Source organism: Osmerus mordax, chromosome 11 (assembly GCF_038355195.1).
Source record: "Osmerus mordax isolate fOsmMor3 chromosome 11, fOsmMor3.pri, whole genome shotgun sequence".
Lineage (NCBI taxonomy): Eukaryota > Metazoa > Chordata > Actinopteri > Osmeriformes > Osmeridae > Osmerus > Osmerus mordax.
Genome location: NC_090060.1, coordinates 13,121,018 through 13,137,155, shown reverse-complemented (window position 1 = coordinate 13,137,155; position 16,138 = coordinate 13,121,018). Strand labels below are relative to the sequence as shown.

Sequence of the window (16,138 nt, the reverse complement as noted above, 5' to 3'; positions counted from 1 at the left end):
GGTGCTCAAATCCTTTGATTCAAAAGCATTTACAGTTGTGTCAACATAGAATAGTCTAGCCTGATGTTTTCAATTTAACAATTTGTGTCATGTAGAAAAATAGTAACCATTTTCTGTATCAGTCATAGTTGACAAGTACTAAGAACCAACAACTGTTATAACGTTATTTAGAGGTTTAATCTTTTGATTAATATAGACTTCTGAACTCATAACTATAGAAGATGAGCTAATTCATGTACTGTTTTTGAAATCCGATTCACAGGCTTGTTTTAAATCTATCATCACCATGTCCCAAGGAAATTACAGTGTTGTGAGTGATTTTTTCATTGTTGGTTTTCCTGGACTTCTCCCTGAGTACTTCAGCCTTGCCTCAACTGTTTTATTCTTTGTTTATCTATGTACATTATTTGGAAACAGCCTTATTCTTGTCTTATTTGCAACTGATCGAGCCCTTCATAAACCTATGTATTTTATTTATATAAATTTAGTTGTGTCTGACATTCTCTTCAGCACAACCACTTTACCAAAGATTATCGCCAAATATTGGTTTCAAGCAGGAGCCATATCATTCACAGCTTGTTTTATCCAGATGTACTTCGTACACTATTTCGGTTCGGTAAACTCCTTAATTCTATTCCTCATGGCTTTAGATCGCTATTTGGCCATCTGTTACCCACTTAGATACCCAAGTATAATGAAAAACTCCACCATTCTCATCATCAGTATCACTTCATGGGTTTTGGCTAAAGTTGGTTCTTTAATGATGGTGATCAGAGCCTATCCTCTTCCATACTGCTCCTCCAACAGAATCATACAGTGCTACTGTGATCACATCTCTATAACAGAGCTTGCCTGCACCAGTAGACTCCCTTATAGTATTCCTGCTTTTATCAATGCTATGATTTTTCTGCTTTTGCCTCTGGTCTTCATAGCATTCTCCTACAGCTCTATTATTGTGGCAGTTCTAAGGATCCGAAGCACCCAAGGACGTAACAAAACCCTTTCCACCTGCAGTGCTCAGCTGATCATCATTGCCCTTTATTATGTACCTAGGTGTTTTGTTTATCTGGCCAGCAATGTTGGAATTAAATTCAGCACTGATGTACGTATCTTAATCATAATGTTGTATAGTCTGATTCCTCCTATGATAAACCCACTTATATATTGTTTTAGGACTAGAGACATTAGAGAGTCTTTAACAAAAAGGTTCAAGAGGTCAAAATCTACACAAACAGGTAATATCTCTTCTGTATGCAACTCGTGATGATAATTGTCACTGTATTGAATGTATTATCTCGAGTCATATGTTTTTCTGATGTACATGGTTGATATGCAGAAAACTGTAGCTTGAAACTGCTTTATTTGTCATCCATTGATCTTGGCATATTCTGTCCTTCATCACAGCCTCAGAACTGGGTATGTAACAAAGATGACATACAAATAGTGCATGAATAAAAAGTACAGCAGAAAATCCAACATCAGAAATGTATAGTTCTAACATTATTTTTGTGGTTGGAGTCAAGGACGAGTCTGTATTTACCAGGCACAGTACAAAGTAACCACATCTCAGCTATCAGCGCAGTGCAACAATACTGATATCTCAACTACAGTGCATTTTTGATATATCAACTACAATATTACGTAGTACAAAGCAATATAAACGTAATGTCTTAGGTGCAACATAAAACAGTTTTGTGCATATGTATTTGCACAGAATATGTCATGAACTGTTTGGTCATGAACTACACAATGGAGGATTTCATCATTCTCTAGGGTATTAATGGAGTTTGTCATTCGAGGCAGTAACCATTAATTAGAGATCAGCCAAAGTACACAGTGGGGATGCAGATAAAGACCACACACCTCTTCATCTCTACAGCAGAGGACAGCATCAGACATTCAGGTGCTCAAAGCTTTTGATTCAAAAGCATTTACAGTTGTGTCAACATAGAAAAGTCTATGTTGTATTCTGATGTATTCGATTTAACAATACGTGTCATGTAGAAAGTAGAAACCATTTTCTGTATCAATCATAGTTGACTAGTACTAAGAACCAACAAATAAGCACAGCTAGTTCAGGCAGGGCAATTGGGCAGCACGCGTCATCCGCTCATTACCACACCTGTGTTAGCAGCACAAGCCCATTGGGCCACGTCCGATAAGACGACATTTAAAGGTCACGCGGATACGCACACACAAACACGCACACACTCATCCCATTTGTTGTATGATCAGTGCTGCTGCCACCCTCCACCATCCCCTTCTCCCCCATGCTGTCTGTATGTTCTATCCACCAGGGGGATTATATCTCTATTGCTCCCTGCCTCATATGTCATGTATGTATGTGTTGCATCGAGGAGGCAGGGAGTGCTTCCCTTAGATCATCCACTCCGCCAAAGTCAAATCTACATGTCCATGTAACAATAAATGCTCAAATCTTATACGCGATTGTCTTGACTGATCTGTTATAACGTTATTAGAGGTTTCCAAAATCTTTTAGATTAATATAGATATATATATATACAGTATATATAACAAAATACATTTCAGCGACATTTTGATTTGAGTGCAGCTTGAGGAAGGATTCTCATTTATATTCTCAACCAGTCATATTCCTTACTAACAAGTAACAACTATACACGCATTTATTGAGTGGTGCACAGAATTGTCATTCCGTGCACTAATGAACTTTGCATGCTGAATCTGATCTCCTTTGCAGGTTAGATATAACTTTTCAAGCTTTTTGAAGATTGAAGCATTTCAAACAACTATAAAGGGTTTAAGGATTGTCTGTACTTCAGAGATTTATTCCAAATTACTTAAACATCACAGACAAAACTTTTTTTTTCATTTGTATCTCTACAAAGAATTGTAGAGATACAAATGAGTACAAACCTGTGAAAACATTTTACTTTAGATTAAAAAGAAAGGATAATTTTTTTGCCAATGTATCTACGTCTGCTTTCAACCAACAATACAACAAGAAAAGTAACATCTGTAAATCTTTCACTTCTAAGGTCATATTGTATGCTGTGGATATTGAAGAATTCTTATTGTATTCTCAACCAGTCATGGTCCTCACCAATGTCACAACTATTACACATTTCAATATATTGGGGTTTCCAGGACTTCTGCCTCAGTATTTTGGCCCGGTGTCAGCACTTCTTTTCTTTGTCTACTTAGCAATCATGACAGGAAACATCTTCATCTTAGTTTTTGTAAAATATGAGAGAAGTCTTCATAAACCAACATATCTGATTTTATGTCACCTTTCTGTGTCAGACCTAGCATTTGGAACCGTGACACTGCCTAAAATCATATCCAGATATTGGTTGGAAGAAGGGATCATTTATTTATATTAATGTTTTGCACAGATGTACTTTGTCCATTTCATAAGAGCTGCTCATTCTTTCCTTCTTATGATTATGGCCCCTGATCGTTTTGTTGCCATATGTAATCCATTACGATACTCAATTGTGATAAACAACATTAGCATTTCTGTTCTGTGTGGGATATGTTGGCTCCTTGCAATGTCATTTATGATACCAATCGTGTTACTCGCCCTCCCTCTGCCCTACTGTGACTCAAACATTATTTCACAATGTTACTGTGATCATACTGCAATAGTCAGACTTTCACGTACATACAGCAGCCTTGTTAGTAATGTTACAAAGACTCTTGCAATGTTTAGTCTTCTGAGACCTCTCACATTCATATTGTTTTCCTATGTTAACATCATTATATCTGTCCTGAGAATGTCTAAAACTGATGGGTCCTACAAAGTGTTCTCTACCTGCACTTCACAGCTCTTTATTATCTGCCTTTACTACCTGTCCAGATTGGTTCTGTATGTGGGAGTTGTAATCAGTCAAAATGTCCGTGTTGTTGTGATTATGCTTTATAGTCTGGTTCCTGCTTGCTTCACGACAAAGGAAATTAAAAAGCTGTTCAAATTTAACGTCTGTACACGAATGTTAACTTAGACTTTTAGCACAGTCGGTCGGCCTTCCATACAAACGTCACGTCACAAACCCACAAGCGCGTTAACTTCTGGGAGATAGCTAGCTCAGCTAACTAAAACTGCAAGACAGCTGCAGAAACACCACAGGCAAAGCCCAGGGGGATAACATTTTGCTCATTTATCATTGTCGTCAATTTTTGCCATTTCACTTCACAGAGGCGTTTTTACTCATCAGCCTTTGATGGTCAAAACATGTATCACAGCGGTCTGTGATACATAAATTTTCAATCGTTAAAATACTAAACATGCCTCACAAATACATGTTCGTTTTATGATTTATTATGATATATTACACATTACAAGTAAACGATTCATTGGTGAAACCTAGTCACTTATTTATTCAAGAAGAAGGACATTTAAAAAACTGCTTTCAATTATCAAATTTATCATGTCAGAAAGGAACAATTTAGATTGCTATAACAATGATGATTTATTTTATTCAAATTAAAGTCAAAACACGAAGTAAATGCAGTTTAGAAATTACTCTATGAGTACAATGGAATTGTTTGAGAGGATTTAATTATAGTTAGCCCACCCTACGCTGCATGGGTACATGTTATAAGAAAATGTTATAACAAGCATAAAGTTCCTTTGAATTCATATTAAAATTGTGAGTGTCATACTAAATCATTGATTTATTTTACACGTTTGACTTCAAAGTACGACTACTTATGAAACAGAGATTAAGAGGCATCTATCATATGATTTCTTCCTGGTCACTCTGCATGTTACAATCATGCTGTAGTTCAAAAGGCAAACCTGCAATGTCCTCAAACACGTGAGCATAGGTCTCAAACTGCAGGCTCATGTTCAGTAGGGTTTCCCACTGTTGAACACCCCCACATACAGCCTCTGTCCTGCTAAGAGCATTTGATTGGAAGGTGTCATGAACAGGAAATATGTCGGGCTCTCTGGAGCTGTATGTCCATTCACACACAATACCCTTAGAACTACTGGGAAGAAACTCAGTTTCAGACTCGAACTCTGAGACGGTGAAGGAGCCATGTGTGACAGTATCAGAGAGGCTGTCCGTCACTCTGTCAGACGTTCCTGGAGCATGTATATCCTTCAGTTGACCTGACTTGTTAGGTTTCATTTCCTCCAGAGGAGAGTTCAGCCTCCTGACTTCCTCCACTGACAGTCCCAGAGGGGGTGACATGAACTCTGGGAACCTTTCGAAAAAGTGAAGCTTTTCCACCTCTCCAGACTCACAATCTAGAAGGTTCAGCAGCCCATCCCCGTCCACATCTTGTCTTGTATTTTGGGGGACATAAAGATTCAAATTTAGCTGTGATTTTTGCCACATGTCCAGTGGTTTGTCCCTGCTCTCTTGGCTTGGCAGGGGTCCTGATAGGGCTGGTTGACAGAACCCTGTCCATCTTGGCTCTGTCCTGTCACAGTGTGTGTTGTGTGTGTGTCCATGCCAGCTGAGTCTGAGAGACGCCATGTCTGAATGGCTGTAGTTGCTGTCTATATCGTAGTACTCCAGAACACCAGACTGGAGGCTTTGGAGGCAAGCTTCACTATAGCACCCCACACCCAGCCTCTGACTGTCAGCCCCAATAACATCAGGTGGTCCACTGACATCCTTCACAAGAGTGTTGTCACTGTGAGAGAACGCTTGGTTCTCTGCCCCCTGCTCTCTCCTTAGTGGGCTGTCGCCATGGCAGCTCTCCTGACACCCACTGCTGGCTCTCTGCCGCCTCAGGGTGATGAAGAGGCACAAGAGGAGCAGGAGGCAGGTCACAGGGACAACCACGACTAGGATCCACAGAGGCTTGCTCTGCTGGAGCTCAGAAAAACAGCCATGACGGTTCTGGAGCAGCGAAGGGCAGACATCACACTCCACAGCGCTGGCATTGTGTAAACAGATGCAGGACATGTTGCTCCTTACAAGCTCCCCGCAGTCTCTACCTGTCTCACACGACACTGAAAGGCAAGGCCTCATGCTAGCGCTATTTGTGTCCGTACAGTGTGAGGTAACACAGCTGGCCTGAGACACACAAGTGGGCTGGGTCAAAGTTGAACTGGGCCAGGCCTCCACCATCTCACTGGTTCCACCGACAGGTAAAATGTAGCCAGTGACTCGGAAGTATGCCACACATCCAGAAAACCCTGGAGTTGAGATAAAACTCATCATATCGAAACAACAATCAACAAAATAACTACACAAAACTAATTAAAGTCCATTAATCTGTTTGCATACCAAAATGCCATGTAGAACTTATTTATTCCCACCTGGCTGCAGCTCTCTTGCAGTCCCGGGTGGAACTGCCCCCAGCACCATCTTCTCCACATTGACAGGAGTCAGGTCAAGTGTTCCATTGGTGGTGTTCATAGACAGCTGTTCATCAATGGTGATGATGGTGTTGTGTCCTTCTCTGTACAGATGAAGGACATGCCAAATCCCATCTGCCACAGGAGGGTTTACAGTGACCTCTGACAGGTGTCCTGACCTGCTGTCTATGGATATGTACTGGAGCTGTCCATCCACTATCTAAAAGTTCCATAACATTATATCCATATTAGATACAGCTGGAAAAGGCAGTATGGCGTATCATCACAAACATACATTGGAACAAACATACATGGGAAAATGCTTACCCTTAGCACGGTATGTCGTATTCTTCCAAGTACAAACACCAACACTCCATCATTATTAATAGTCTTGATCTTGACTTCAATCTCTGAAAAGACTCGTCGGATTTTTTCCTTCGTACTGTGTGTGTTTAGCAGGTCTCTTAGCTGAACATTTCTCCTGTAACTCTCCCGAATACCATACGCGATGTAGCCATTTCCATTCAGTCGCAAAACATGCTCTTCTGAAACGACTATACAGAAATGCATGTGGTCAATTCCTAGCTAACCAAGTAGCTATTAATGTAAACATGGGTTTAGGATGTGTGTAGCTCACTAGAGCATAAGATACCTGTGGCACAACTGGCTCCAGTGTAGCTGTTTCTACAGTAACAGAGGTAGTGAGACCACATGTCTTGACAAGCACCTCCATTCTTACAGGGACTGCTGTCACAGGGGGAAACGGCATCTCGTGGACAGCTAAAACAACAGGCAAAACAATGTGGAATATGGGTACAGGAGAGAGACATATTTCTACGGTGACATGGGTCATAAATCAAGCTTACCTCTGGAGGATGTTATATGTTGCCAGGGCCTTGGAGGGCACCAGAGGTATTCCGTTCACTTTTACATTTCTGAGGCATCCAACAAAGTCATGAGACTGGATGTGAGTAGGGTTCTGCAGTATTGACTCTATAGACCTGACTCCACCCAATGACATGTTACTGGCCCCATCCAGAGTCCTACAAAACAAAAAGGAAGAGGGAGCACAAGGACTGTGGAACATCTAGTACAAAGTCAAAATTTACTTTTACCTTACCAGTACCAGACCAGTCCCTGAACAGTACCTTTGTGAGCTAATGCCTTCATTTTGGGAGAAACAGAATCCATTGGCTTCAATGTCTGAGCAGCTGTCCACTTCCAAAGAGCCTATCTGTAAAACACATATATCAATTTGTGTGTGTACACACTATAAAATAATATATACTGTGGGCGTGTGGTACTCACATTGCCGATACGCCTGGCAGTGATGCTGTGAAAATGTCCGTCAGCCACCTGCTTCTTGGTCTCCAGCCTCACTAGGCCTGAGCCCAGGTTGTAGGAGAGCCGTGCTCTCCCCCCGAGTAGCTCCAGAGCCAGGAACTCTACACTGAGAGGGCTGCCAGGGTTGACCAGCAGCAGAGAGTCTTGCTGCACACTGGCCAGCTCCAACAAGATGATGTTGTTGTGAGGATCTAAAGGAGGAAACTCCATGAAGGACAACTCCTCAAACCCCAAACTATGCTCCTGGCAGCGGGTCCCACTTACACCTAAACCAATACAAAGATATATTGTTGATATGTTTTCAGACTGTGCTGTAAAAAATAATTTAATAAGCACTCCACAATAAAAAACAGTAGCAGATAAGTAACCCAGGACATACATGGGAAAATGTGTCCAAACTTTTGACTGGTACTGTAAATAGGATTTGATGTATATTTTCTTACCAAAAGGACAATTACAAGAGTATCCTGTCACAGAGTTTATGCAGGTGCCCTCGCTACAAGGAGAGGAAGCACAGTTGTCGACAGACCTCTCACAAAGTTTTCCTAAAACCAAGAAAAATAAATGGGGGGGGGGGGGGATTAGCAAGTTATGCAACTGATGTTTTATATTTCTGTAAGATTTCTGTAAGTGACATAATAATGAAATAAAGATTTCAAGAAAACAGATTGTAGAAGACCAATGCTAACCTTCATAGCCATCCTTACAGTAACAGTTGAACCCCTCTGGTCTGTTAAAACAGGAGCCTCCATTTTGGCAATTCACTTTCAGGCATTCACCCACATGAGAGGATGTGCCTTCGTTATCACAAGAAGTCCCATCACACTCATACATGTCTGATTCACACAGAGGTCCAGTGAAGCCAGCTAAACAAGAACAGTTAAATATCTCCATCTGGGGGGAGACGAAGGCCAGAGCAGAGCTCTCCAGCAGGGCCACATCCTGGCTGATGTGAATGTCCTTGTTGCATGTGCCCCCTTTTTGACAGGGGTTAAACAGACAAGGGTCGCTGGTGATGCGTAATATTGTGACATTACTCTGGGATTCTAACAGTTTCCTGTGAAGAGCAGAGATACCACTAGCAACCTCAGCACTCAGATACTGGCCATTGTAGCTTTTCACAGCTGCCAACAGGAGGATTTCATTTCCAACAAGTTTCATGCCAAACACATGAGTTTTAGAGGCCTGCAGGTTAAAAAGACTATCCAAGGCTTTCACAAACTTCAAATACTTGTGAGACAAGAACTCTTCAACTGAGCTTGAGGATACATAGAATAATATACTGCTAATCATAGAGGCGTTCGTGAATCCTTTATAGTTGACATAAACACTGTTGTTGACTGGAGGGTGAAGCTCGTCACTGGCCTCAATGGTGATGTTGTATGTAGCTTCTCCTTTGTATGGAGAAGACCACAGCTCGCATGTGCCGAAGGGAATCGAGAACATGTTGAGGTGACCATTTCTGATGCTGCAGTTGTACACACTAGTCTCATCCTGGTCCTCTGGTTGGACGTGACCAATCAGGCCCCCTGAGAAGGAGCTTCCGTAATACTTCACCTCGATATATACATTCCTGGGCATAGATGGGTTGTCGTTTTCATCCAGAATTTTGACTTGAAGCGTTGTAGTGGAGGATAGTGGAGGAGTCCCTGAATCTCTGACCGCTACAACAACATAAAACTCAGGCGTGAGCTCTCGATCCACGGGCCTAGTTGTGAAGAGAACTCCATCAGACGTGAGTGAGAAGCTATTGTCTAAGCTAGGCTGTGCCAGCCAGTATGTAAAAGGTCCTTGGTTGGGTGCTAGGTCAGCATCAGAAGTGTTCAGAGTTGCTACTATTGTACCATGAGGCTGGTTCTCTCTAACACTGGCCTCTGTGAATGCTACCCTAGGTGCGTTATCATTGATGTCACCGATATCCAGAACTACATTAGCAGTCCCAGTGGCGGGAGGAGAGCCATAGTCTGTGGCTGCAATGGTCAGGTTATACACAGGCCACAGTTCTCTATCCAGAGGTGAGTGGACAGTGATTACCCCACTGAAGGGATCGACAGAGAAAGAGGAGTTTGCGTTTCCACTTATAATGCTGTAGGAGAAAGTATTCCACTCCAGGATGGCATCCTGGTCCAGGGCGCTCACTGTCATAATGGAGGTGCCCACTATGGTGTCCTCACTAACCTCTGCTGTGGAGACTGTGAAGGTAAATTCTGGAGGGTCATTTGTATCTATAATGTTAATCTGAATAAAGGCCTCATCTATGTCCACACCAGTTATGACACCATAGTTCTTTGCCAGAATTCTTAGACCTGCATGGTTGAAGCCTAACTTTCTCAGATCTTGAGTGGTGTATATTTCTCCAGTTTGTTCATCAGCATCAAAGCCAGTCTTTTTACTTTGACCAAAAAGCAAGTAAAATACTTTTCCATCAAAGCCTTGGTCGGAATCTGTGGCTGTGACCCTTCCTACTGTGGTTCCGACAGGCACACTGTCTGACACTGTGAAGTTCAACTCATTTCTCAGGAATACAGGTATGAACTCATTTATCCCCGAGACCAGGATGGTAACATGTGCAAGGCTGAATAAATGGCGCCCTCCTGTGTTAGAAGCTTTGACTGTTAGATCAAATGACTGCTCCATTTCAAAATCAAACATGTCTAGGGTAGTGATTGTTCCCTTCTTGGGGTTGACAGCAAACTTATCAGTGTTGCCGGCAACGAGTGAATAGGTTATGTATGCGTTTGTTCCTGAATCTGCATCTCTAGCCTCCATCTGGAAAACCAGGGTTCCTACAGCTGAGTTCTCTGGAACAGAAGCCAGGTATTCTGAGGCAGTGAAGACAGGAGGGTTGTCGTTGACATCAGTGATGTTCACTGTAATGCTTATTGTTCCATTTTCAGGTCTCCATCCCCCATCCCTGGCACTGATATGAAGATAATACATTGTCTTCTTTTCATAGTCGAGCCCCTGTACCAAAGTGATCAGCCCAGAATGTTGCCCTATTGAGAAAGGTACATCTTTAGGCCCAGAGATGATAGAATATGTGACAATACCGTTAACTCCATCATCTTTATCAATGGCATGAACTTTCCCAATGACTGAACCCACTGGTAAGTTCTCTGGGACAGAAAAGGTGTCATGTGACTCCAGAAACTGTGGGGCAAATAGATTCTTGCCAGTGATTTCAAAATGAATTTCAGTCTGTGAGGACAGAAGGGGGAACCCTTGGTCATTTGCCGTAACTATGAGAGTTAAACATGTGTTGAGACTTTGCTTCAAGCTTTGATTTAGTGTCACCATCCCGCTGTCAGACTGAACCACAAAGAACTCCGAAGCGTTTCCTCCAGCTGAGCTGAACTTGACAGACATGTTACTGGGATACATATCCGGATCCATTGTTGACAGCTGGACCAGCTCTGTGCCTACGACTACATCAAAGGGTATGACGAGCAAAGGTGTAAAAGGCAGGAACACGGGGGGGAAGTGATTATAGGGAACAAAGGTCACCACCACAGTGGTGTTGCTATGGGGAGGAACGCCGCCACAGTCATCTGCTAACACAGTAAAGATGAAAATGTTTGCGGAGTTCTGTAAAGACATTGGTTGTTTGGTATAAATCCCTCCTGTGGTTGCATTCACCCAGAACTCCTCACTAGCTGGCTCAATGAAGTACAATATGTAACTATTGGGTGCTGTGTCTTCGTCTGTGGCGACGACTTGCACGACAAACACGTCCCAGTCTTTGGTCTCAGCGAGAGTAACAGAGTAAAGACTTTGAGAAAACACAGGTCTGTTGTCATTGATGTCTGTTATGTCGATGGAAACGTCTGTACTGATACTCCAAGCTGAATCGTTTGCATTGACCTGTAGAACATAGTGATCCTGCGTCTCTCGGTCTAAATACTGCACAACCTTTATACAGCCACTGGTTACATCAATTTGAAAAGGGATGTCATCACTTTGGTTGATTATTGAGTAGGTAATCACTGCATTGGGACCAACGTCCTCATCCGTTGAGATTATCTGCATGGCGGTGTACCCAATTGGGGCATCTTCAGATATCGTAGTAAAGAAAATCTGAGAAAATCGTGGCGCGTGGTCATTTGTGTCCAAAACAACAATTAGCACAAAGGTGATATCTTTATAAAGAATGTTATCTTGATCTACAGATTCAATTGTCAGATTATATTCAGGAACTGACTCTCTGTCTAAACTCACTGTTGTGCTTAGTATGCCATTTTCTGAGTCTATAGTGAAAGCTCCATCAGTGTTCCCATCAATGATGCTGTACAGCACTGACCCGTAACTTCCAGAGTCAACGTCAATGGCCAGGACATCGCAGAGCCATGTTGGTGGAGCGTTTTCAAACACCTCACACCTGTACTCTCTCTGGGTGAACTCAGGGACATTGTCGTTACAGTCACTGATGTTTATGTGTATCTCTGCGTATGAGGAGAACGGTGGGGAGCCTGAATCTCTGCCTTCTACCAGGAGCACGTAATCCTTGGTGGTCTCGTAATCCAACGGGTTCTTCAGTGTTAGCTCGCCATTTGAGGGGTGGAGCTGAAATGCATTGTCAAGGTTTCCAGAGATGAGGTAGAGGGATACTGGGCCCCTTCTGGAACTTTCTGCTGACGCCACAGTAATAACTGTCCCCGCAGGCTCATCCTCAGAGAGAAAAAGTCCATCAGCATCCACGTTCACCACAGGGAAGTCAGACGTGTTCCGTAACCTGATGGTTATAGTTGTGGTATCAAACTTGGGATGTTCTCCCCCGTCTTCCACATGGACATTGACTGTGATGTCTTCAGTTGCTGTTAAGCTGTTTGACGTGAACACAGCACCACTGAGTGGATGGATGGTGAACTGATCAGCATTTATGCCATACAACGAAAACTGCAGCTGGGCATTTATCCCTGAGTCTCCGTCTACTGCTTGCACTGCACAGACAACAGAGCCTGCATGATAACGAAAGTCAAAAGGCATCATAAATAAACAAATAACTGTTCAAATCACGTCCCAATAATTCACAAAAATATATTTGACTCTGGTTTCTCTTTGAATATCCCTCACCTGGAGCGGAGTCTGCAGGCATGTTTGCCACATATGGGCTGTAGAGGAACTGAGGCCAGTGGTCATTCACATCTCCGATGAGCACAGTGACCAGCGTTGAGCTGGACAGAGGATGCGTGGGGTGTGTGTCCCTGGCAATCACGGTCAGTCTGTAAAAGGCCACGGCTTCCCTGTCCAGCACACCAGTGGTGAACAGCTCTCCAGAACTCTCATCAATGGAGAAGAATCTGTTCTCTTCATCTACAGAATACCTGAAGTACATTCAACAAATCCATGCTGATTTTCACACTATTACAAGAAGCTACCTTGAACAACCCATCATATATAATGTATAAGCATTTCCTGTTAATATGCAGAAAAGATGTATTCAACACACAATGTGTGGCTCACTACAGAGGCTGGCTGCGTCGCTTAGATCTGAATACATACCTTATTAGTCCATAGACTCCATCATCCCAGTCCGAGGCTGTGATCATGGCAAACACAGTACCCAGAGGGGCATCCTCGGGCACTATAGTGGTGAATACGTCTGAAAACACAGGCTTGTTGTCGTTCATATCATCCACAATGACATGCACAGTGGCTGTCCCTGTTAAAGGTGGCAAGCCTGTTGAGGAAACAAAACAACATCATGGGCCGTGCCTATATTAGTTTTGAACTGAAGCTAATTCATTTTATTTTACAGTGTTCCTCCAAATTATGATTACCTGAGTCAACAGCAATTATTTCAGTGGTGTACATAGATTTCAGTTCCCTATCCAGGCTGTGAATTATGTGAAACATGCCATTGGGAGAAAGTGAGAAAAACCCCTCTTCGTTTCCTCTCTGAATAAAATATGTTAGCTGACTGTTTTCCTCCAGGTCCTCGTCCACAGCTTGTATCTAACCGAAGGGAAAATATGACATACGGAAACAAAGTAAGAATGTGAAGAAACTGCTTATGGTTAGTCTAAAAGAAGAGAATTGAGATTTGCCTGATGAATGAGCTGGGAGGGATCCCCTCCATTCTCCAGCACATGAAGAGTCAGTGTTGCTGGAGCGAAGAGAGGGGTGAAGTCATTTACATCCAGTAGAGTGACATTCACTACAGCCCTGGCTGACCTGGGAGGCACACCCTGGTCCATGGCTATTACGAATAGCATGTAAGAGGATTCTGATTCCCTGTCTAGTCTGTCCATCACAGACACAACACCTCGAAAGGAGTCCACCACAAACGGTCCACCCTGGTTCAGCTGATAGCGGACCTCTCCATTTGACCCCTGGTCTGGGTCCTGGGCCTTGACCTGCAGCAGGTTGGTTCCCCAGGAAGCATCCTCCCCTACCGTCAGGAAATAGTAGCTCTGGGTAAACGCTGGGTCATGGTCATTAGTATCCTCAACATGCACGGTGAGGTTCAAGAAGGTGGTCAACTGGGGTGATCCTTTATCTGTAGCTGCCAACGTGATGGCCAGGGTATCAACCTGTTCTCGGTCTAAAGACTCCTGTAGGTACAGACTTCCACTGGTGCTGCTGATGCTGAACACACCACCAACAGAGTCCACTAAAGTGTAAAAAACATCCCCATTGGATCCTATGTCCGAATCCACAGCTTGAATGACCATTACAACTGTATGAGGTGCAGTATCTTCAGGGATATTGACACTCTTGCCTGACACAAAGTGTGGAGCGTTGTCATTAACATCATCTACCTGAACATGAACAAGTGCTGTGCTGGTGAGACATGTAGTTGGAGGCTGGGCACGGTCTCTGGCTTGGATTGTTAGATTATAGGTTGATCTCCTCTCTCTATCTAACTCTGAATTCAGACATAAGACACCATCAGGGTTCACAAGGAATGTGCCCTTTTTGTCTCCGGTAGTAACCTCCACATCTGTCTCTCCATTTATACCTGAGCAAAAAAATAAAGTCAATATGTCAACACATATTCCTCAAAAAGTCTGTTTTCAGCATTAACTTGATGAATGTTCATATGTATTGCCCTACATCATTCCACACTCACCATCATCTTTATCAGACACATTGAGGGCAAGGAAGCAAGTTCCCACAGTTGTGTCCTCAGGCAATGAGACAGAATAGATGGCCTCTCTGAAGACAGGAGGGTTGTCATTAACATCCACCACATTGAAGTACACCCTGACACTGGAGACGTCCAGGTCCCCTGACTGCACAGTGACTGTGAGGACATAGTGTCTCTGTGCTTCATAGTCAAGGGCACGGGACAGTAAGAACTCCCCAGAGTGTGGGCTGACGAGAAAGAGGCCTTCCCCGTCGTCCTCTAGCACAGAGTAGAGGAAGGGAGTGAATCTCTCATGGTGTACTGCCTTTACGTTTCCCACCACAGTTCCTAAAAACACAGAAGAATCCTGAGGTTTTACACTACTAGCATATGAGACACAACCAATTGCAGTTATATCTGGCCATGAAACACTTTGTCTTAATTCCTTCCATCCCTAGATTTCAGATTGAGTCTTTAGGTATAGATTCAGAATGGGCCTTAAGATGACAACACTGTCCTACCTGGATCTGTGTCTTCATTCACTTCAAATGAATAGACAGATCTTGTAAAAGCCAGCTGTGAAAGACGTCTGCTTGGAGAGCGCACACTGACTTTGCGGTGTGTATACACTCCCCCACCTGCTATAGCATACCAGGGCCGAGACAGAGCATTCGGCTGCATGGTACCATTACTGGACCACTTCTGGCGAGTATCTTGCAGGCTTGTGTCAGGCATATTTACAGATGGGTGTCCATGAGAGAATAAGCTGTTAAAGACCTATTGCAATATTAAATAGGGAAAATCTGCGTTATTAGAATATAATCATGAGAAGTTTATGCACATCTGGACACTACAATACTTAGGTTAGGATTGATAACGTTACACTAAAACCATGTCAACCAGCAGTTAAAAAAAAAAGAAAAAAGTTTTTTGTTCCCATCCAGTTACATTACACTGTGAATAGAAGTCAAACCCCATGGTTAAGGTATTTTCCAAATAAAAGGATCACTTTCGATACAGAAACTGACTTCTAGTCCTACCACTTCTCAAATTACGTCATTGTGTACGATTAGATCCTTATTTAGGAAAACGTGAAACGAGTAACTAATTGCAAAGAGGACGCTGTCGTGTAGCCTGTGAAACTCACCAGCGTGGAAAGTAAGAGGCTGTACTTTTTAAACAATCCAGCATAGTCCATGTTAAATCTCCATACGTGCGGTGGCACGGCACTGTCAAGTTCAAGTTTAAGATTCCAAACGTTTCACATATAATCCTGAATATGACTTAATTAGCTACGGTTTAATCTTTTCGCAAAAACGAATAAAACACAAGAACATGGTGTGTGGAGACAGCAAAACTATTTGTGCTTCATCGCAATGCAGTAGGCTAACTCCCGAATGCCGATTGAGAGCGTATGATCCCAAAGGCAT

At 42.9% G+C, this 16,138-nt stretch overlaps 1 protein-coding gene and 1 pseudogene across 1 annotated transcript; both read left to right on the top strand.

Moving 5' to 3' along the window:
* The first annotated feature begins 286 nt into the window (after positions 1-286).
* On the top strand, positions 287-1,264 carry LOC136952015 (olfactory receptor 2AT4-like). The gene has a single exon (XM_067246684.1). It carries the CDS (start codon positions 287-289, stop codon positions 1,262-1,264), a length of 978 nt encoding a protein of 325 aa, XP_067102785.1.
* Positions 1,265-3,071: 1,807 nt separating this feature from the next.
* LOC136952013 (olfactory receptor 2AT4-like) lies at positions 3,072-5,832 on the top strand (annotated as a pseudogene).
* Positions 5,833-16,138: the final 10,306 nt, after the last annotated feature.

Excerpts from the sequence above, each read along its gene's own strand:
- LOC136952015 (XM_067246684.1), top strand. The coding sequence starts at position 287 with ATGTCCCAAGGAAATTACAGTGTTGTGAGTGATTTTTTCATTGTTGGT.